This window comes from Budorcas taxicolor, chromosome 5, assembly GCF_023091745.1.
Source record: "Budorcas taxicolor isolate Tak-1 chromosome 5, Takin1.1, whole genome shotgun sequence".
In the NCBI taxonomy this organism is placed as follows: Eukaryota; Metazoa; Chordata; class Mammalia; order Artiodactyla; family Bovidae; genus Budorcas; species Budorcas taxicolor.
This window is the reverse complement of record NC_068914.1, coordinates 35,364,109-35,388,119: the sequence shown is the minus strand read 5'-3', so window position 1 is coordinate 35,388,119 and position 24,011 is coordinate 35,364,109. Positions and strand designations below refer to the sequence as shown.

General features: G+C 37.7%; 1 protein-coding gene across 1 annotated transcript in view; it reads left to right on the top strand.

The window, feature by feature from the left end:
• Nucleotides 1-24,011, top strand: part of RYR2 (ryanodine receptor 2) — a 582,989-nt gene that overhangs the window by 110,796 nt on the left and 448,182 nt on the right. Inside the window, exons 6-10 of the mRNA XM_052640524.1 lie at nucleotides 9,187-9,261; nucleotides 12,108-12,186; nucleotides 15,076-15,188; nucleotides 22,548-22,647; nucleotides 23,354-23,450. Coding sequence (XP_052496484.1) covers nucleotides 9,187-9,261; nucleotides 12,108-12,186; nucleotides 15,076-15,188; nucleotides 22,548-22,647; nucleotides 23,354-23,450 — 464 coding nt within the window. The remainder of the gene's footprint in view (nucleotides 1-9,186; nucleotides 9,262-12,107; nucleotides 12,187-15,075; nucleotides 15,189-22,547; nucleotides 22,648-23,353; nucleotides 23,451-24,011) is intronic.

The window sequence follows — 24,011 nt, the reverse complement described above, 5'->3', positions numbered from 1 at the left end:
TACATGGATCTATTCATTAGCCTTAAGAATTTAACAGTTTCAGTAGAATGACAGAGCAGAGTCTTTATTTGAAGTCCCTGTCAACAAGGACCCAAAACATATCCCAGAATTTCAAATAGTTCCAGCTATTATTTTTCAGCAAAAAATATTACCTTGCAAAGAGAAGAAATGAACTGCTCAGTGAAACATATCATGAAATGAAGGATTTGGTTGGAAAATGTCATCTATAGTGGGAAACATGAATATGTTCTCTCTTTGCAAATATTAATAAATAATAAATCTGGGTTTGATTTTTTTTTAATTAGCAGTTTCGCTCACAAAATCTGCATTTATTGTACTCATTTTATTAATACTATCTCACCCCTATCCAAATCTCTTGCCAGTTTCATATCTACGCTTCCTTGGAGGATGGTGAATGGGGTAGTTCCCTGAAGCATGTACCTCAGGTTCTTTCATGAGCAGATTCATACAAAAATCAATGCCAATAGAAAAATGATGTCCATTTATTTTAAACCAGGTGGCATACCTAAAATAGTTTAGTTAGGCTGTGATTTCATTTAATTGCAAGGTCAGAAACTCAATGACTTATTTTTATACCTGCATTGAATCATCTAGAAAGGTTAGAATTTAACTGAGTGAAGGCATATGCATTAACTATAATAATTTAAGCCACTTACAAGGAAAAGGATGCTAAATTTTATTCAACTTTCACTTTTCAATCATGACTTGGCTTTGGGTTTCAGACCTGGACACACACTGTTAATAACTTCCTAGAACCAGGCAGATGCTTCCTTGAAACAGGAGCCATTTCTGCTGGTTGGCACTGAACAGTGATTAGTTAATACTGTCCTGGTCCTGGTTCCTGTGCCTTTTCTAAATCCAGCTTGAACATCTGGAAGTTCATGGTTCATGTACTGTTGAAGGCTGTCTTGGAGAATTTTGAGCATTACTTTGCTAGCATGTGAGATGAGTGCAATTGTGCGGTAGTTTGAGCATTCTTCGGCATTGCCTTTGGGATTGGAATGAAAACTGACCTTTTCCAGTCCTGTGGCCACTGCCGAGTTTTCCATATTTGCTGACATATTGAGTGCAGCACTTTCATAGCATCATCTTTTAGGATTTGAAATAGCTCAGCTTGAATTCCTTCACCTCCACTAGTTCTGTTCACAGTGATGCTTCCTAAGGCCCAGTTTGCACTCCAGGATGTCTGTCTCTAGGTGAGTGATCACACCATCGTGGTTATCTGAGTGATGAAGATCTTTTTTCTATAGTTCTTCTGTGTATTCTTACCACCTCTTCTTAATATCTTCTGCTTCTGTTAGGTCCATACCATTTCTGTCCTTTATTGTACCCATCTTTGCATGAAATGTTCCCTTGGTATCTCTAATTTTCTTGAAGAGATCTCTAGTGTTTCCCATTCTATTGTTTTCCTCTATCTCTTTGCCATTAATCACTGAGGAAGGCTTTCTTATCTGTCTCCTTGCTGTTCTTTGGAACTCTGCATTCAAATGGGTATATCTTTTCTTTGCTCCTTTGCCTTTTGCTTCTCTTCATTGCATAGCATAGTTGATTGTAAGTCCTCCTCAGACAACCATTGTGGCTTTTTCATTTCTTGGGGATGGTCTTGATCACTGTCTCCTGTATAATGTTACCAACCTCTGTCCATAGTTCTTCAGGCACTCTGTCCATCAGATCTAATCCCTTGAATTTATTTGTCACTTCCAGTGTATATTCATAAGGGATTTGATTTAGGTCATACCTGAATGGTCTAGTGGTTTTCCTTGATTTCTTCAATTTAAGTCTGAATTTGGCAATAAGGACTTCATGATCTGAGCGACAGTCAGTTCCTGGTCTTGTTTTTGCTGACTGTATAGAGCTTCTTCATCTTTGGCTGCAAAGAGGAACCAGAGATTAAATTGCCAACATCTGTTGGATCATCATCAAAGCAAGAGAGTTCCAGAAATACATCTACTTCTGCTTTATTGACTTCCCCAAAGCCTTTGACTGTGTCGATCACAAAAAAACTGTGGAAAGTTCTTCAAGAGATGGGAATACCAGACCATCTGATCTGCCTCCTGAGAAATCTGTATGCATGTCAAGAAGCAACAGTTAGAACTGGACATGGAACAGCAGACTGGTTCCACATCGGGAAAGTAGTACGTCAAGGCTGTATATTGTCACCCTGCTTATTTAACTTATATGCGGACTACATCATGGGAAGTGCTGAACTGGATGAAGCTCAAACTGGAATCAAGATTGCCGGGAGAAATATCAATAACCTCAGATATGCAGATGACACCACCCTCTGGCAAAAGGCAAAGAAGAACTAAAGAGCCTCTTGATGAATGTGAAAGAGGAGAATGAAAAAGTTGGCTTAAAACTCAACATTCAGAAAACTAAGATCATGGCATCTGGTCTCATCACTTCATGGCAAATAGATGGGGAAATGATGGAAACAGTGACAGACTTTCTTTTTTGGGGGGCTCCAAAATCACTGCAGATGCTGACTGCAGCCATAAAATTCAAAGATGCTTGCTCCTTGGAAGGAAAGTTATGATCGACCTAGACAGCATATTAAAAAGCAGAGACATTTCCTTGCCAACAAGGGTTCATCTAGTCAAAACTATGGTTTTTCTAGTAGTCATGTATTGATGTGAGAGTTGGACTATGAAGAGGGCTGAGTGCTGAAGAGTTGATGTTTTTGAACTGTGGTGTTGGAGAAGCCTCTTCAGAGTCCCTTGGACAGCAAAGGGATCCAACCAGTTCATCCTAAAGAAAATCTGTCCTCAATATTCATTGGAAGGACTGATTTTGAAGCTGAAACTCCAATACTTTGGTCACCCGATGCGAAGAACTGACTCATTTGAAAAGACCCTGATGCTGGGAAGTATTGAAGGTCAGAGGAGAAGGGAATGATAGAGGATGAGATGGTTGTTGGATGGCATCACTGACTCAATGAAAATGAGTTTGAGTAAACTCTGGGAGTTGGTGACAGACAGGGTAGCCTGGCGTGCTGCAGTCCATGTGTTGCAAAGAGTCAGACACGACTGAGCCACTGAAATGAACTGAAGTGAATTGTCCTGGTCCTGGTCTCTTCCCTCTGGAGACTTTTCATTAAGTCACCATCACAAGCTGACCATCTGCTGCTAAGTGGCTCTCTTGACAGTGGTCAACTGGCTTTGTCAGGCATATTGATTTTGCACTGAAGCCAGATTTCTCATTAATTATTATAATCATCCTGTGAATCTGTTATATGATTCATTATTGAAGATGGCAGGCATGTTTGCAAGTTTCAAGCTGCAGGTGGACCAGATGCCAAGATCAGCAATTCTGTGCTGCTCCTGTCCAGTTAGTACTGTTCACGTTCATATGAAACTTAGTTTCAGGTTATGTATAGGCTTGCACATAGAGATACTTGTTTTTCTCCCTGAAACCACTCTTTGCCCACTATTATTATTTGTGTTTAAAGCCGAAACTTAAAAGCTTCTCTGCTTTAGTATCTGAGCGCTATGAAAGTGCTCTAAGGCAGATTTCTTTTTGTTGTTGTCTATTGTTTTAAACCTTGGTTGATGAAAGTGAAAGTGGAGAGTGAAAAAGTTGGCTTAAAGCTCAACATTCAGAAAACGAAGATCATGGCATCTGGTCCCATCACTTCATGGGAACTAGATGGGGAAACAGTGGAAGCAGTGTCAGACTTTATTTTTTTGGGCTCCAAAATCACTGCAGATGGTGACTGCAGCCATGAAATTAAAAGACGCTTACTCCTTGGAAGAAAAGTTATGACCAACCTAGATAGCATATTGAAAAGCAGAGACATTACTTTGCCAACAAAGGTCCGTCTAGTCAAGGCTATGGTTTTTCCTGTGGTCATGTATGGATGTGAGAGTTGGACTGTGAAGAAAGCTGAGCGCCGAAGAATTGATGCTTTTGAACTGTGTTGGAGAAGACTCTTGAGAGTCCCTTGGACTGCAAGGAGATCCAACCAGTCCATTCTGAAGGAGACCAGCCCTGGGATTTATTTGGAAGGAATGATGCTGAAGCTGAAGCTCCAGTACTTTGGCCACCTCATGCGAAGAGTTGACTCATTGGAAAAGACTCTGATGCTAGGAGGGATTGGGGGCAGGAGGAGAAGGGGACAACCGAGGATGAGATGGGTGGATGGTGTCATGGACTCGATGGACGTGAGTCTGAGTGAACTCTGGGAGATCGTGATGGACAGGGAGGCCTGGCGTGCTGCGATTCATGGGGTCGCAAAGAGTCGGACAGGACTGAGCGACTGAACTGAACTGAAGTGTATAGCTTAGTATTACCTAAGCAGTAAGCTCTTTTTAAGATCTCCTTGTGTTTCTTCTGAAATAGTGTTTTATAACAGTCAAGGGACATAGAAAAGTTCTCCTGTAGAGTCTGATTTATTTTTTTAAAAAAAGACCTCTTGAATAACAAAAGCCTGAAATTGTGAGAAATGACCTAAACTGATTAGCACAGCATTTTTGTCCAGAAAATATTATTAAAATGAGAAACCTCAAAATATACAGATGTTATATACTTAATAAGTTAAATTATTTTAAAACAGCAATTGCATTAGATGTGTTAATAAGCAACTATATGATACAAACATATTTAAAAAAATATGTAGTGGCTAACCTATACTTTCAGTTGGAAAAGAATCCACCTGCAATTCAGGAGACCCTGGTTTGATTGCTGGGTCAGGAAGATCCATTAGAGAAGGGACAGGCTACCCACTCCAGTATTCATGGACTTCCCTGGTGGCTCAGACGGTAAAGAATCTGCCTTCAATGAGGGAGACCTGGGTTTGATCCCTGGGTTGGAAGATCTCCTGGAGGAGGGCATGGCAAGCCACTCCAGTATTCTTAACTGGAGAATCCCCATGAACAGAGGATCCTGGCAGGCTACAGTTCCTTGGGGTCACAAAGACTTGGACATGACTGAGTTACTAAGCACAGTACAGTTGATACATGCATATGAATATATGAAGTGCATAGCAAAGCTTTATAGAAAAAGGGCACTCAATACTATTCTAATTAAATCTGCAGCCTTGTGCTTCATTTAGAAATACCTTGTTTTGGTCAAAAAGACAAGTCAAAGTACCTTTAATGTGTAGGGTCATTAAACTTCAACTGGATCTGTAACTCTGGAACATATGTATGATAGGAAAAGGTAAGGTCCTATCAAGTAGTACAGATCAGACAAAGTAAATAACTTTTTCTTGGCCACAATAAATCAAATGTATTATAGAAAATCAAAGTACTCTCTAAACAGGTCCTCATTCTTAGTAGGAATATAATTTTGCAAAGTTGATTTTTCCCTTTCTCAGGGCATGAAGTTGTTTTCATTTTATGATGAAACACTTTTTCTGATAATTTTAATGCCTTTTAATATCAGTTTTTAAATGGTTTGGAAGTGTTTTAAATATAATCTATAAATGAAGTTATTTTAAGAAATTAAATGCAGCAAATCTAGAAGAAAAAGAAAAGGAATCCAGATCAGAAAAGAAGAAGTAAAGCTCTCACTGTTTTTAGATGACATAATACTGTTCATAGAAAACCTTAAAGATAGTATTAGAAAATTACTAGAGCTAATCAGTGAATCTAGCAAAGTAGCAGGATACAAAATCAATATACAGAAATCACTTCCTTTTCTATATACTAACAATGGAAAAATCAGAAAGAGAAATTAAGAAATCAATCCCATTCAGCATTGTAACACAAAGAATTAAATATCTAGGAATAAACTTACCTAAGGAGACAAAAGAACCATACAGAGAAAATTATAAGACACTGATGAAAGAAACCAAAGACAACATAAACAGATGGAGAGATATTCCATGTTCCTGGGTAGGAAGAATCGGTGTTCTGAAAATGACTATACTACCAAACACAATCTATAGATTCAATGCAATCCATATCCAATTACCAATGGCATTTTTCACAGCACTAGAACAAAAAATTTCATAATTCATATAGAAACACAAAAGACCCTGAATAGCCAAAGCAGTCTTGAGAAAGAAAAATGGAGCTGGAGGACTCAACCTTCCTGATTTCAGATTATACTACAAAGCTATAGTCATCAAGACTGTATGGTACTGGCATAAAAACAGAAATATAGACCAATGGAACAAGATAGAAAGCCCAGGGATAAACCCATGCACCTATGGGTACCTTATTTTTGAAAAAGAAGGCAAGAATATACAATGGGGCAAAGACAGCCACTTCAATAAATGGTGCTGGGAAAACTGGACAGCTACATGTAAAAGAATGAAATGAGAACACTTTCTAATACCATACAAAAAGATGAACTCAAAATGGTTAAAGACCTAAATGTAAGACCAGACACTATAAAACTCTTAGAGGAAAACATAGGCAGACCACTTGATGTCGTAAATCAAAGGGAGATCCTCTATGACCTACCTCCTATAGTAATGAAAATAAAAACAAAAGTAAACAGGTGGGACTTGATTAAACTTAAAAGCTTTTGTATAGCAAAGGAAACTATAAGCAAGATGAAAAGACAATCCTCAGAACAGGAGAAAATAATGACAAATGAAACAACTGACAAATAATTAATTTCCAAAATATACAAACAGTTCATACAACTCAATAGCAGGAAAGTAAACAACCCGATCAAAAAGTGGGAAAAAGACCTAAACAGACATTTCTCCAAAGAAGACATACAGAGGGCTAACAAACATGTGAAAAGATGCTCAACATCACTCATTATTAGAGAAACGCAAATCAAAACCACAATGAGATATCACCTGACACCAGTCAGAGTGGCCCTCATCAAAAAGTCTACAAACAATAAATGCTGGAGAGGTTGTGGAGAAAAGGGAATGCTCTTGCACTGTTGGTGGAATGTAAATTGATAACATCCACTATGAAAGAGGATATGGTGGGAGATTCCTTAGAAAACTAGGAATAAAACCACCCTATGACCCAGCAATCCCACTCCTAGGCATATACCCTGAGGAAACCAAAATTGAAAGAGACACGTGTATCCCATTGTTCACTGCAGCACTGTTTACAATAGCTGGAACATGGGAGCAACCTCGATGTCCATCAATAGATGAATACATAAAGAAGTTACAGTACATATACACAATGGAATATTACTCAGCCAGAGAAAGGAACACATTTGGGTCAGTTCTGATGAGGTGAATGAACACAGAACCTATTACACAGAGTGAAGTGAGTCTGAAAGAGAAAGATAAATATTGTATTCTAATGCAAATGCACATATATCGAATGTAGAAAAATGGTTCTGAATAATTTATTTACAGGGCAACAATGGAGAAACAGACACAGAGAATAGACTTATGGACATGGGGAGAGGGGAGGAGAGGGTGAGATGTATGGAAAGAGCAAGATGGAAACTTACATTACCATATGTAAAAGAGATAGCCCAAGGGAATTCGCTGTTTGTCTCAGGAAACTCAAACAGGAGCTCTGTATCAACCTAGAGGGGTGGGGTGGGGAGGGAGATGAGAGGGAGGTTCAAAAGGGCGGGGATATATGTATACCTATGGCTGATGAGATGAGATGAGATGGACTGAGCTACTGAACTGATGGCTGATTCATGTTGAAGTTTGACAGAAAACAACAAAATTCTTTAAAGAAATTATCCTTCAATAAAAAAATATATTTAAAGAAATTAATTGGAAAAATAGGAAGGAGATATATTTTTAGTAAAAAAGGTGTAATGATACTGAATATTAAAGTGCTTTCTTCTGTACTTCTTGAAGTATGTTTAAGTCAGTATCTTCATCCTTAAAGACCTCTTTTCTCTGTAAAAACAGGTAAAAACTCCTTAGTGTAATGTTCTCTACTTCCCATGATCTTAACCTGATCTGTGACCCAGTCCTTCAATCACGTTGTCTCTTCCTCTTTCTTAATACCCTGCGGTTGTTTTTTAAGGCACTTATCCTCACATGCCACAGGTATTGTGTTAAGAGCAGCAAGATAGCTCAGGGCAGGGAAAGCGTGTCTCTTTGAAGCACAGAGGGATTTGGGGGCAAGGTTAGAAAGGGCTGAGACTAAATGTCCTTGACGCTTGTGCTACTCAATCTTGTCCCCAAAACAATAGTACCTGCACCACTGGGAAATTTTTGAAATGCAGTGTCTCTGTATTTATCCCAGACCTACTGGAGGAGAATCTCAGGGACACACCAAGGGTTCTGTGTTTTCACAAGCTCTCCAGGTGATTTTTAAGCATGCTAGAATTTGAGAAGCACTCTTCTATCTCGCGTGGGCTTCCCTGGTAGTTCAGACGGTGAAGAATCTGCCTGGAGTGCAGGTGACCTTGGTTTGATACCTGGGTTGGGAAGATCCCCTCGAGAAGGGAATGGGTAACTCATTCCAATATTCTTGCCTGGAGAATTCCATGGACAGAGGAGCCTGGCAGGCTGCAATCGATGGGGGTCACAAAGAGTTGGACATGACTGAGTGAGTGAGCACCCACTTTCTATCTCATATAAAGGAATTTGGATGTTTTTCTTAGAAACATTTGGAAGATATGAAAGGTTTTTAAGCCTGAAGATTCATTTGATGATCGTTGTGTTTTAATCAGACTTAGTCATTGAAGAAATGCTTATTTGGTCCTTACTATGTACCAGGCATTTTGCAATGTACCTGAAAGTACCACAGTCCCTATAAACATGGACCAGAGTATAATGGGAAATACAGATAATAAACAACTGGGAATCAGTAATTACAAATCATGATATTTTTGAACTCAAGTTCATTCTTTAAGAACTAATTAAACTGCTAGCTCCCCACCACCCAGCTACTCCCTTGGTAGCTTTGTCCCAATTTAAGGATACTTTCCATAGCACTTTGCTCATCTGCGTGCACGCATGCTCAGTTATATCTGTCTTTTTGCAGCCCCATGGACTGTAGCCCACCAGACTCCTCTTTCCGTGGAATTTTCCAGGCAAGAATACAGGAGTGGATTGCCATTTCCTCCTCCAGGGAATCTTCCTGACCCAGAAATCAAACCCATTTCCCTTAAATCTCTCCTGCATTGGGAAGAGGATTCTCTACTACATTTGCACTAGCTCTTATTTTGTTCCCATTAAACTTTTCATGAGAATAAGAGAGCATTTTATACACTTAGTTACATTTACTCTTTTTTTTTTTTTTTTTCTTTGCGGACTCTCTCTGCTCTATGCAGACTGCTCAAGGTGGTGGCCACCGAACGCTCCTCTACGGTCATGCAATACTGCTGCGGCATTCCTACAGTGGCATGGTGAGTACATGTGTGGACTTCATCTCCCCTGTGGTCACGCTGATCTATTTGTGCATACAGGGCAAAGAAATATTTGGTAATCCCATTCCACTGACGGCTTTAATAAGCTTGAATTGTATGTGTTTTTTAATATCTCTGAACACTGTTTATTTTCTCATTTGTAATATGATGGTTAGCTTAGAGGACGTTTAAGGTCCTTCAGTTCTATCACTGTATGACTTCTGTCTTTGTATCTTATTTTGAAAGACTAGGTTTAGGAGGAGAGTTTCTTTTTTTCCCCCATATCAGCTCCTTCTTACACCCCATTATCCATTTATCTACTGGGTTCCTCTCAGACACAGTTTACTCATTATCATTTATATATGTGTGTAGATATATTCTTATAGGTATAAAGTATTATAAATTATATAAACATTCTCTTCAAAGCTTTATTAAGTTATACAAACAGTACATATTCATTCTGTAAGATTTGGAAATAACAGAAGAATGAAATCTTCATGATCACACCAATGACAGAAAATTCTTGGGAACTTTTAAAAAAATTTCAATATTTTCTTAATTTTTTTGTATAATTGATATCTTGTTACATAACCAAATTTTATACAGGTTTTTTTTTTTAACGTATTGTCACAGTACAAGTACTATCTATGTTATTTAAATTTTTATCAGATTTATTTTAGTGACCACATGATAGTCTAGTACTTGGAAATATAAAATAATCACTACTTTTAAGAAGGAGATAATTCCCTAAATATGTAGACTGTTTCTGAGCAAAAGCTTAAGCATAGTCTCTATAGCTATACCCCTCAAAACAGAAAAAAATCATCAGTCTTCATCATCATGAATACTGATGTGAAAAATCTGGTTAATGGAATTGAGAAGTATAGGAAGAGATGTATAGGAAAAGTATAGATATGATTTTAATGATGACTTAATAATATCATTGCTATTAATGGCCTACATCACGTTAGTACGTCAGATGGAAAAAATGTGATCATCTTAACAGGTACTGAAGCAGGTTTTTAATATAAGTATCAATTCCTAATAAAAATCGATCATTTATGGTTAGTTCCTCAATGATGAGGAAAATATTTATGTTAAATCAATGGCCAACCTCATAGTTAATTGTCAAACACTAAGTCCATTCTTGACAAAACAAAAACAAACCCCAAGAATATGCTGTCTAACGTTGTTCTGGAAATCTTGACTGACTTACTAAGATATGAAGTAAAATAAAGGAAAACACTTCAAGTGACTGGATACAAGACAGATGTATAAAAATAGCCTTTTTGCATATAGCATTGATACATTAAAACTTCATGGAAAGAATTTCACTTTCAGGAGCCATCAGAACACATAAAATAATAAATATGAGAGTCTGTTTTTAAATAACGACCCAACTTGTTTGGTAGATCTGGGTTCAGGCTTGCTTCCCTATATGCTGTGCTGCTTTGGGTACCTTGCTGAACCTCTCTAAGCCTGTAAATGCATCTGAGTATTTTGCTCATTCAGTTGTTAAATATTATCAGCACCGCTTGTGTGCTAGATGCTGTTCTGGGTGCTAGATGTAGTAAGAAAGACTAGTCTTTGCCATATAAAATTTAATTAACAGTTAGTTGAATAATTATAGTCTCTACCTAGCAGTTGCAGTGAACATTAAAGGAAGAGAGAATGTACATTAACAACTCCAGTGCCTGGTACTGTAATATTATTTTAAAATATCACAGAACACTTTAATAGGATTCACTCTACATTTTTTCCTGGGAAGTCAGTATTACAACGTTGGTACTTTTTCTCCAATTAACATTGATATTTAAAAGGCCAGATCTAAAGTCTGTAAACCTCAGAGACCACAATGTCTTGAGATTAGACTACTACTCCTAACTAGCTAGGAATATGTTTGAGGACCTTTGAAGCATCTTTTCTATATCTTTGGGAGTCAGTGGTTTACGGGCAGTTAACAGATTTTTCTGATTCATTAAATTTACACCCTCATGGCACCAAATTCCACTTGACTTCTATCCCCAATCCATTTATCACCTGCCTCCTTACACTCAGACACCCGCTGAACTGGGTGGACGCTTTTCCATTGTAGAGATTGTCTGGGTCTCGCATTACTTGTCCAGTGATTCTGGGAAGTCTGGGCTGGCCTAATCCCCAGAGCTGTTCCTGAGTCCTGTTGGCAGGGTTCCTGTGCTTTCAGGCACTGCACTTGGTTGGGGTAGATGACAGTGTATCTTGAGCTCATACTAGATTCATCTCTGTGTTCTCAGCCTTGTAGCACTTCGTGTAGATTTTGAGGTTAGCATGGGAGTAGGGGAGTTGGCCTGAAAAATGATCCTAAACTTTATGTCCAAGAATATCCAGTTAGGAAAACTTGAAGCAGGGAGAGGAGTCAGAGATGATGGTGTTGGGCAGAGTTGCATTCTTCCTGGGTAAACACACATAGGTATACACGTGACAGAGCCTCATTGCAGTGAAGCAATATGCTACACACCACAATCAATTCTAGATGAATTTTAAAGAGTTTAAAAATTTGAAAATAAAACTAGAAGATAAAAGTGAATAGTGTTCAAATTTCTGCTTGAAATAAAGATTTCTGACAGATCAGGTTGTTCTTTTGCTTATGATCATGAATATCACATAAAGTGAGAGATGTAGAGACATATCCCCAGTTACTCATCTTGTTTTGTCTACAGGACATATTTCTGCAATATTTTTCTGAGTGGGAAAAAAACCCCACATTTCCTCTAGAACATTGCTCCCAGTGAATGCTAACTGCTCAGAATTAGACTTGGAAGCAACGGGATATGTTTAGTGACGACTACTGATTCTGTGTCTTTTAGTATCTGTGCTGCCTGTCCACCTCTCGGTCTTCAACTGATAAGCTGGCTTTTGATGTTGGCTTGCAAGAGGATACAACAGGTGAGCACCTTGGTCTGCGATGAAGCTTGTTCAGAAGAGCATGCCAGGAACTGGATTGGGAGCCATCATGAGACCTGATGGAAGATATATTGGCTGAATGTTCTTAGGAACGGTTTCAGGATGAAACCAGTGACTAACTATGGAAAGGTTTTATTAAAAGGAGGAAATGTGCATTGTTTCTGTTGGTAGGTCATCCCGACAATTAGCTTGATTTGCAAACTAGACTTTAAACTTTATTCTTTTGATGGAGTTGGGTAGGAAAACAGTCTTGCAACATGCTGTGCTGTCTGATAACCATATTAACGTGCACTGTTTAGTTTGCAAAGTATTACTGCATATTTCTTCCTTTTATATTTCATCTTAAAAGCATTTTTAAGTGTGCAAATACAACATAATCAGTGTCAACATTCAACCGAAATGACAGAAAATGAAAATCTTCATTTCCTTGTCCATGGGTCATCATACTATTTATATATATGTTTATTTACATATATTAATATATTTGTCCTTTTGAAGACTCAAAATAGGAGAGTATAGATTTTATTGTGTTTTTCTTCTCAAGGCTTTGAAGACTTTATATCCACCTCTGTATGAGATTTGATTCTTTTATTTTTTACAATGAGCATGTCTGCCTTTGGAATTAAAGATTAAAGACCAAGTAGAAAAAGAAATGGAAGGAAATAGATCAACTTGTATCAGGTTGTTGCTTTTATTGGTGACATGAAACTCGTACCTGCCCTCCTTTTTGAAATACTTTCCCATACTCTAAAAATGTGATGAATAACAAATGGATAAAATAAAGTTCTATTTACCAACCTAATTAAGTTTTTAATAGACAAACACATTACCTTATACAGGGAATTCTGAGACCAGGCACCAAAAAGATAAATATATTCCTCTCATTTTTATTTAATTCTATATATTCTCAGCCATTCCTCTGTGTTTTAGCTAGTTTTTTTTTTTTTTTCAGTTTTTTCACCATAATTTACTTCAGCACATAGTTATGTAAAAAAAGGTCTTCAGTTCTCTCTCTCTCAAAACAAGTAAAACCATGTGCATGATCTATAACTTGTCTTCATTCACTGATACTATTATACAATAGTGAAACTCACCAAACAAGGCCATCTTTGTCTCTGTGCCCTAATTCCCTTATGCTACTTTATTTTCCCTGTAACTCTGTGTTAATTGTGAATTACCAAACTATTTACTATATTTATTGTTTGTTGTGTGCCTGCCTCAATCAGAATGAAACTCATAAGGCAGACACATTGTTTCCCATATTTGTTAATATATCTCCAGCTACTAAAGCAGTGGTTGACAAATAGCATGTGCTTTATCAATGTTTGAGTGAATGAATGAAAAACTTCCTACAACTCTAAAAATGTGAATTGAGTGAATGAAGATAAGGAATTCTGCAAGGTGACAGTCAAGTAAGACTGGTTTATATAAGAAAATATTGAGCAAATGCCTCCAAAATGCTAGTAGGAGCTGACAAAACCCTAGTAAGTCAAACATACAAATTCCCTGCTATTGTAGAATTTACATTCTGGCATTTGGTAATTAGAAAAAAAAAAAAAAGCTAAACATAAGTGTTATGGAGAAATAATGAAGTTGGAGGCACAGAGAAAGAGAGTGATAATTATTAGATGGGGCTTCCCAGGTAACACTAGTGATAAAAAAATCCCACCTCCCAGTGCAGGAGACGTAAGAGACATGGATTTGATCCCTAGCTCAGGAAGATCCCCAAGAGGAGAGCTTGGCTTACCCACACCAGTATTCTTGCCTGGAGAATCTTATGGACAGAGGAGCCTGATGGATTACAGTTGATAGGGTCTCAAAGAGTCGGACACAACTGAAGCAACTTAGCACACAAGCACAAATGCATCACTAAAACTATTCACTTTTTGCAATAGAACGTATATTTAGGTTTGAAAGGAACCATGAACAGATTGAAGAATTGCCTGCTTACACTTAAATCCTTGATGATGGGACCGAAGAATGGAGAACAGTTATATGGTTCATGAGGCTTATGCTTGACTTGTTCTAGAAGAAATTATTTAATTTGTGTTTACTCAGATAGCTTTATAGTGTATCTTTTTAGAATGTATCCCAGACAATTCTGTAGGATTCTCTTTTATTTTACTTCTAAATTAATAGAAACTGCTATATTTTAAAATAAGGCACAGGGTAGTTAGCAAAACTTAAGTGACAGTATTTGAACTCACTTTGAATCACTATCCACCCAAATTAGAAGCTTTTTAATTATCACAGTATAACTGTCACATAACAAAACCCCAAATCCTTTTGAAAATCAAGTGGTAAAAAACTGGATATAATTGGAAGGAGCCATGTGAGCTGCTTAGTGACATGTGATTGTCTAAGGAACAGAGTTGAATCAGTGTGGCTGGTGAATTTGGTCTTATGTTAGCATAAATAAATATCCTTTCAAAGGAGTTCTTGGTGGGGGAAAGAGACTCCACACTTCCCCAAATGTCACAATCACTTGCTATGAGCAGAATCTTTGCATGTCACTGTGTCTCCCTCCCTTTCTTCCTTCCTTCCTTTTACATTTTCACTGAAGCACAGTTGATTTGCAATGATGTGTTAGTTTCAGGTGTGGAGCACACTGAGTCATTTAAACGTATATTCACTCTTTTTTAGATTCTAAAGCTAATTTGTCCTAATTCTTTTGATTTTCATGGTCTGTGAGGTGAATTTGCATTCTATTTCAAATTTCTAAAGTTTGTGTAAACAGGACAGTTTTATTTTCAGGAGACTAATTTTGAAGATTTATTTCATTTCTCTCTGTTATTTTGGAGTCACTGGCCAAGAACATCAAGTTTTAAACTAAGGCACTTCTTTGTGTTTCCCTTGTCAATCATCCTGCAGGTGAAGCTTGTTGGTGGACCATCCATCCTGCCTCTAAGCAGCGCTCAGAAGGAGAAAAAGTGCGGGTTGGAGATGACCTCATCTTAGTGAGCGTGTCCTCTGAAAGGTACCTGGTAAGTGTGGAAAGTGAGATCGTGTACTTGGGAATCAGATAAGTGACAGGTCAATAAAATGATCCTTTAAAGCTGAGATTGCCAATTATCTAGGAAAATTGCTTAGAAACAAACCTGTATCTCTGTTTGGTCAGTTATAAGTAACTCCGTAAGTAGAGGGAATGATGTGACGTGTGGAAGTGAGGCTTGGCAGGATTATTTACTCAGACTTTCCTCATGCCCTGGATATGTATGTTCATGACATTGATAGAGCCTGTTCTTGGATTATTTTATCAATAGCGTGTAAACACAATCCTATCAGGAATTTGAAATTCCACAGACGTTATTTTGTGCCCAAAGAGAAGGCTGTATTAATGAGGCTGTGATTACCTATTTTGATATTTATGAAAGCAAATTATTATAGGGGAAATACTTGTCATGCTAAGAAAGGAGAAATAAACAAGATGCAGTTTAATTCTCTCACTGACATTGCATTGTTCCAGAGGAAAAGGGCTGGAAATGAAAGATTAAAGAAAGAAGTTTATGTTTAATCAGAGGAGGTGTTTTTTTATTTTATTTTACTTTTGTGGTAAAGCCAATATCTATTTAACTTATTTAGTAAATTGTATTTTTGGTAAAAATAATCATATGCAGAAGTTCACAAAAGATTACACTGAGTGGAAGTATATAAGATATCAGGGCAAAATAGTTTTTATTTTAAAGTTGAGAAAGTAAACAAATATAAAATGGAGTATTACAAACTCTACATGAATATCCACATAAAAAAATTCCAGACATCATAGTGGATGATGACTGAAACGAAAATCAGAAATAGAGCATTGTTGCAATTACACTTTCTATCAGTTAGCATGAGTTTATTTCCACTTCCTTAAATCAAAATATTTGCGTGTGATTTTGAATTAAGGAAGTAGGTGGTACCCCTTGGCTCTATGAGGCTCTAAATAGAGTGGGTCTTGTGGGTTAAGTTTTTGCTAACCATCACAATTAATTCCAATTTTCAAAACATTGCTAGGAGGAAGGGTGTAGTTTTACTTGATTTTGAGGGAAGAAGTAATGAGGAAGACCGGGAAGTGGTGAAAGGAGGCCTCATGTAACTGACAAGAACTATTGAACAGAGCAGCTAATAATGCAGAGCTAAAGGGAGGCCTGGAGCATTGCTCTCCTTTTTTTTAACCAGTATAGGTGGAAACAGATGCCACGCACATTTCTAGGACGATGCAAGTGTGCCAGCTTGTCAAATAAGCTTCTATTAAGCGCTTGCTGTGTGCCCGTGCTGTGTATGTGATGGTGATGTAGTCTGATCAGGAGGCAGACATTTTGAATTGTCGTTTTACTTGGAAACCAATAGCAGTAATAAAAATAATTCATGCTTGCTTCTCAGTGTATAAATTCTACATCTATCTTATTTCTATTTGTGCATAACTATGCATGTTTTTGCTGTACGACTTGTTCTTTCCACTACAGAGCAGAGTTTGACAGGACGGCATCAGTATGCACAGAAGAAGTAGAAAATTCAGAATCTCACTGGGGCCAGGGCTTTCATGTGTCAATTCTACCACTAGTTCTTGAATCACATAGTTCCATGAATTCTGGCTTCCTCATTGCAAAATGGTGACAGTTATCCCTAACATCACAGTTACTGTGATGAAGCAATGAGAGGATAATTTTGAACATTCTTGGAATTAAAGACCACTGTACAAACAATGGTAGTAATTGTAATGCATGAGGTTCCCCTCTGTTACCTTGGAAAATAAATGAGCTTCATGACTAATTACATTTACAGGTCAAGCTACATTTTAGCCAGTTTATTTACATTCCTTTTCTAATAACCTTTAAAAAAAATATATATATATATATATATGTTTTTGGGCCACACTGCCCTTCACGCAGGATCTTAGTTCCCCAATCAGGAATTAAATCTGCACTCCCTGCATAGAAGGGTGGAGTCTCAACCACTGCACTTCCAGGATGGTTCCTCTGATAACCTTGAGAAAGATAAATATCGTTGAGCAACTGAACTGAACTGAACTGAATGCACATATACAGAATCTAGAAAGATGGTACTGAGCAATTTATTTGCAGCGGAGCAATGGAGAAACAGACATAGAAAACAGACTTATGGACTTGGGGAGAGGGGGGGAGAGGGTGAGATGTATGGAAAGAGTAACATGGAAACTTACATTACCATATGTAAAATGGATAGCCAAGTGGAATTTGCTGTATGGCTCAGAAAACTCAAACAGGAGCTCTGTATCAACCTAGAGGGGTGGGATGGGGAGGAAGATGGGAGGGAGGTTCAAGAGGGAGGGGATATAGGTATACCTATGGCTGATTCATGTTGAGGTTTGATAGAAAACAATAAAATTCTTTAAAGCAATTATCCTTCAATTAAAAAAATAGGTAAATTAAAAAAAAAAAAAAACTACAGATAGTTGACCAGGCAGATTGTTAAAATTTCAGTTACTTTCATTTGGTGACGAAGTCAGTGATTTTGGTGATTATCTTTGTGGACCTCACATATAATAATAGAAACCAGAGGAACAACCACATATTACACATGGTTTCTGCTCTTGAAAAAGTAGTGAAAAAACAGACTAAGCCCATGGAACTATAGGAGAATACTGTTAAGACAGGAACTTTGTGTTCGAGTTTAGGTTACAGATGCTGAGGGATGTTTGAATGGATTTAGGCATAGTTAATTATTACCTTCCATTTCCAGGTGAGTGATTATAGTAAGAATATGAAGTCTTATGTTCATAGATTCATGGACCACATGGTGCTTAGTTAGAAGGATCTGGAGCAAGTGAAGGGGTAAAAAGTGAGGCAATAAAAGACGTTGGAATAAACAGTAGCGGTGGAATAATCCACATACTGAACCTGAATGACTGAAAATGGATTGCATATATTCTCACATATACACACTTGTTTGTTAGTACAGAGTCCGGTAAGCATGAGCTTGGGCCAATCACATAACCTCTTCACACTCTGTTTCTTCATCTTCTGGATCCAGGTAATAGCTCCATTCACAAGGATATCAAGAGAATTGAATGCTTAATCCAGACAAGACTTTTAGCTCTATGACCCTTCTAAAAATTGTTATCATTATTTACCTGGGAGATTTGTACCTATAGTTAAAGGATCTTTAGATATTTAACCAGAAGAAGAGAAAGAGGGGAAGTAAGTAGTAAACAGACTCTGATGTAACAGTTGATTTAAAATAAAGATCTATTGTGTGTAAGCAAGAGTCATATGCTGAGAAGGTTCTGATATGGTTAAAAATTAGTTGAGAAATTTGACTGAAAACACAACTGTTATAACTAACTACTGAAAATAAATCTCATCTTGATTTTACACACTTTCATCAGCCCTTTTGGGGAAGGAAATGGCAACCCACTCCAATATTCTTGCCTGGAGAATCCCATGGACAAAGGACCCTGGTGGGCTACAGTCCATGGGGTCGCAAAGAGTCGGACACAACTGAGCGACTAACACACACACTGAAAATAAACATTGCCAGTTGTTGATTTTTTTTTAAGTCATTGCTGTCAGATGGCCTTTGATCTAATTTCCCTTCACTAACAGTTTTGTTAAGCTAAGGTTAAACTGTCTAATTGTTTACTTGCTGCTCTAGTCAAGGTTACATCTGTTGGGATGGTAAATTGATTGAAACTGATTGAAGGACTGATTTTTCTCTCTGCTCTGTCTTTGGATGGAAGAGGGCACTATGCTGGACTCCTGGAGCCCTAGGCTTCTCCTGGGGTGCTCCACCTTCTGCGTGAAGGGTTGAACCTATTTACAGGATTTCCTAGGAATAAAGGATCTGATCTCCAGAAAAGATTGTAAACCCCTTATCGAAAATAATGTTTTTCCAAGCTTGCTGTTTCGTATTTTAATATAAAAAATGATACCTTCATCCTCTTTTCAGGAATATCCAAGGTGGAGGGGGTGGGTTGGGTGGGGTGTGGAGTTCTTTTTCTCCATTGGAATGATTTAATTTTTAAAAAAGAAGGCTTTAGCAAAGCAGCTTAAATTATAAGAGAATGATACAATTTAAAAGAGAGGAAACATGATCAAATAGCTATTACTGTGAATCTATTTCAAACTGAACAGAATAAAGCATGTAAAACAACTCTTACTTGTGTTAGAAAGAGATAAAATCACCCTGGTATGCACATGAATTTTCAACCCATGGATTGGATTGCTCTCATTTGAAACATTGATTTTTAAATAATTTTCTCTGTTAACCTATAGCAACAGATTTTTTTAAAATCCATGAAAATATTACCAAACAACTGTCTAAAAGTAAATTGGGAAAAGCAGAACCTCACAATCGAAAGACTGATGAAAAATGCTTAAAAGAAAGCTATTCTAAGACTCATAAAAATTTCCTTCTCTCATACCAAGCTCTTTATTTCTGATAAGAAATGCTAGGTGGTTTGACTGTATAAGTTACCGAGTTGTCTCAAGTTGCATAAAAATATTGATAGCTAGAAAAAAAGCAATCACCTATTTTTTTTCCCCTCTGTGGCACAAGTAATGAAAACATAGACTGTGTCTCTCATTTTTTATTTTTCTCAGAATTAAAAAAATGAAGTCTGAAGGGTGATATATCTTGTTTACTTGTGTTCCCTGTCACTGGAGGATCATTTTTCCAGAGTATCATGTCACTAGGGCCCAAGTGCCTGGCCCTTAATGAGAGAGAAATAAATGAGTGAATGAAGGCCTCAGATAAAGGTTAAATTTGGATATTCTTAAAAATTTTTGTGCTTTGGACCTTTTGGGCAGTCAGATATTCCTTGTCTCATTAGCTTTTAAAATGCATACAATATATACACTGGATTACAAAGGAAACAGAAAGTATCAAAGTGGAGTCCAGATTGAGAACTCCGGGAGGGGATTTATAGCATCTTCTCTAAGCCTGAGATTGTGTGCTTCTGGCATACAAAGTCTTGTTACTCAAAGCGTGCTTCTTGGATTAGTGGCCTTGGTTGCCCAACCCCCCACCTCCCCTGCACTGGCCCCACCTCATGAATTCAAATTTGTCTTTTTAATAAGATTTTTGATATAGACCATTTTAAATGTCTTTATTGATTTTGTTACAGTATTGCTTCTCTTTTGTTTTGCTTTTTTGGTCATGAGACATGTGGGATCGTAGCTCCCAGACCAGGAATCAAACCTGCAACCCCCTGCATTGGAAGGTGAAGTTTTAACCACTGAATTGCCAAGGAAATTCCCCAAATCTTCCTTTTTTGGGCAAGCTCCTCAGATGATTCATGTGTCTGAGAACTCTTGAGTCACTAACATGCGAATCAAGGTGATAGAAGGGAGCAGATGACTCTCCCAAGTCCCTCCAGTACCCTGGAGGGTGTGTACGTTGAGCAGTTACATGTTTCAGCCTAAGGCCAACTGTGCTTTCAACCTTGGACATCTGTTTTTGCTTTAAGGATAACTCATCTTGGTGTTAGTTCCTGAAACTGTTACTGCCTTGAATATTTAACATCACAGACCTGTGAATTTACAAACAGTGTGGTTCTGGTGCAGATTTACCTTCTTGGTGAAGTGGCAAAATTAAACAGAGGCATCCAAAAGAGTTATGCCTAGAGAATATTTCTTTGAGAAGAGTGGACATTATTTAGATAACTTTAAATGGTATAATATGATCTTAAGGACATTTTTAAAAAACTTTTTTCCAACAGGCTGAGGTGTTCCTATTTGTATGCTTATATTTATTGTGTATCTTGGGCTTCCCTAGTAGCTCAGACGGTAAAGAACATGCCTGCAATGGAGGAGACACTAGTTCGATCCCTGGGTTGGGAAGATCCCTTGGAGAAGGGAATGTCTACCGACTCCAGTATTCTTGCCTAGAGAATTCTATGGACAGACCATTGAGTAACAAAGAGAGTCAGACAGAACTAAGCAATTAACACTTTGACTTTCAGGCTTAGAAATGATTTGAAAATTACATTGTAGTACTCCTTCCTCTATTATTTTTTCATTGCAGTGGCTCCTTATTCCCAATAAGGTCCTTGATCTGGCACCTGCCTTGTCTGTAGGCATATGTCTCATTCTGTTTCTAAGTATATGCAGCTGGAATATGATTTCTTTGTAAACAGTTAAGAATTTTAACACATCAGAGAAGAAATTAATTCAGTAAAGGCATTTCAGCTGAAATTTTGCTAAAGAGTGACAGGTTCAGGAGAATAGGAGGGTGTGGGGTGAGGGGTAAGAGCATGTTATTGCTAAATCTGATGCATTCACTCTTAATCTTACTGACTGAAAAAATTATTTTCTAGATAATTACATATATGTCAAATGTCACAAATTTCCTTGGTTTTGTTTTTAAGAGAAAGGAAATGAAGTACCTATGTGTGCTGGTGACTTAGTGTATTTAATATAAATATTATATATATAATAAATATTTGTATACTTAGGCAGGAGAGACCTTTGGGTATTAAAAGGACCTGTGACATATACCAGTGTGACTTTTCATGCTGTGGCTGCTCTTTATTTAACTAGGAGAGTCAGATTTCTGAAAAAGTTCTAGTGCAATTAAAATCTTTCAAAGCTTAAACTGTTGTCGAAATTGGAAAATGTTGCAGGAATATTATAGGAATGTTGGTGATGTTTACTGAGATGATTCTGAGAGAAGAGGTGGTTGTTCCAGCAGCAGCCAGGTAATGGTTAATGAAATAAGCAAGGCATTTGGTTATACTCATAATTTTGTTTTTCTTTACTTATCGTTTTAGAGTTTATCAATTATGGCTCTTAAAGATGTAAAATATGACCATCTTTTAATACATTTGATTTTAAGCAGGAACATCTGAAATTTGAAATGAATGAATTTTGAAGGACATTCACTGTCCTGATTTTTGATACCTATTAGGAAGTATTGCCATCTAAAGGCTATTATGTCAATTGTAGATAAAGTTTCCTAAAGGACCCTGTAAAACCAAGACATATCAGTCCTATAGATTTCACCTACTTCACTGTCAAAACACTGTCATGGTGTGATATGTAAAAACTTAATTGTAGTTTTAATGATAAATGCCCTCTGTCTGCACAGTAGGCCTTTACAACAGAATAATCCATTTTCACAAATTTATTTTATTGCTTTGTATGTTTTCCAATTACTGACTTGAGTTAGTAATGCTTAGAAGGAAGCTGAAAAATACCCAAAGTCAGATATAAACTCTTAACTTTTATTCTACTAGTCTCTTCATTTTTCAGTGACAGGATTGAAGCAGAGGTTCTCTGTGGACATTTCCAAGTCTGCAGCGTGCAGTTAGAGTGGCCAGAAGCACTTGCATGTTAAGATGCACCCAGGGCCTGTAGTGATGCCTCCTTTTGCCTCTGCTGCAGCACTTGTCTTACGGTAACGGCAGCTTGCACGTGGATGCTGCTTTCCAGCAGACCCTCTGGAGCGTGGCGCCCATCAGCTCAGGAAGTGAAGCAGCCCAAGGTAAAGACTGCACTTCCATTAGGAGGCTGGTCCCTGATACAGAGTTGAGAGTCATCTTTGGAATTGTGATAATGAGCAAATAAATTAGAGCTGTTTGTGTCAAAATATTCTATAATGAAGATACATGACATTTAAGAAAACTTATTTCAATTGCTACTTAAAAGTGAAGTTTGTGTTAAGATTTAGCTCTCCTTATTTTTACGCTGTTGTCGACTGTAGCTTATTCTTGTGTGTACTTTAAAGTTGTAGCTTTCTAGGGGTTATTAGCTCCATGTTTTGGCCTCAGGGTATTGCTTGGTTAGGCTAAGGCCAAGATTTCTCATCTTCCAGGGTGTGTGACTTAGTGCTGGATCACAGCAGTGCTTGGGCATCAGGGTTTTCTTGGGATGTATCAGTTTGTTCTGATTCTTCTCACTTACATAAGTTCAAATCTGAGCCTATTCAGGCTTGTATGTTTAGTGGAGGCTTTTATGAGGCTGAGGTCATGTATAGTAGTGGGAATATCACTGACTATGGGACTTGGAAACCCAGGGCTCAGGGGTGGAAGGCAGGTGACCCCACCCATCTCTGCTATTTCAGTCCAGTACTTACTCCTTACCAGACATCTGTGTCTCTGTCTATGAAAATAGGAAATCAGATCAGATGATCTGTTTAGCTTTCGATATATGATGACAGTTCAAATGTGACTGCGTTTCAATCCTTCTAGGGTATCTGATTGGTGGTGACGTCCTCAGGTTGCTGCATGGACACTTGGATGAATGCCTCACTGTCCCTTCAGGAGAACACGGTGAAGAGCAGCGGAGGTTGGTACCTGGGCCCAGTGCTTTAAGCCTTGCATTTCCATGTTTTGATATAATTTTTATAAATTAAGGATATGTCTGTTCAGGCCATTTATGTAATAGAAAGTAGGCCACTGTGGTTTGTCTGTCCACTGAGGTGATCCATTTGTTGATCTCCTCTGAAGTTTTTTCTCATATTAGGTTTTCACTGCCTATCAGTAGAGTTGCTGAAAATTTTTGTATAATGAAAACATGGTTAGAAGCATTGAATACAAGAAATTGAGTGGGAAGAGTGAACACATTTAATTACGTAGGGCTTCATTAAATGTTCTTTTTTTTTTTTTAACAAGTTTTCTTTCTGGAATGTTTAGTCTCAAATTCAGTTTCAAAGTCAGCATTCTCAAAGTGCCCAGAAGTTTAGGACCTTTTTCTGTTACCTCCCATTGACTGATGTGTGTGCTAAGTTGCTTCAGTCATGTCCTACTCTTTGTGATCTTATGGACTATAGCCCACGAGGCTCCTCTGTCCATGGGATTCTCTAGGTAAGAACACTGGAGTGGGTTGCCATGCCCTCTTCCAGGGGAT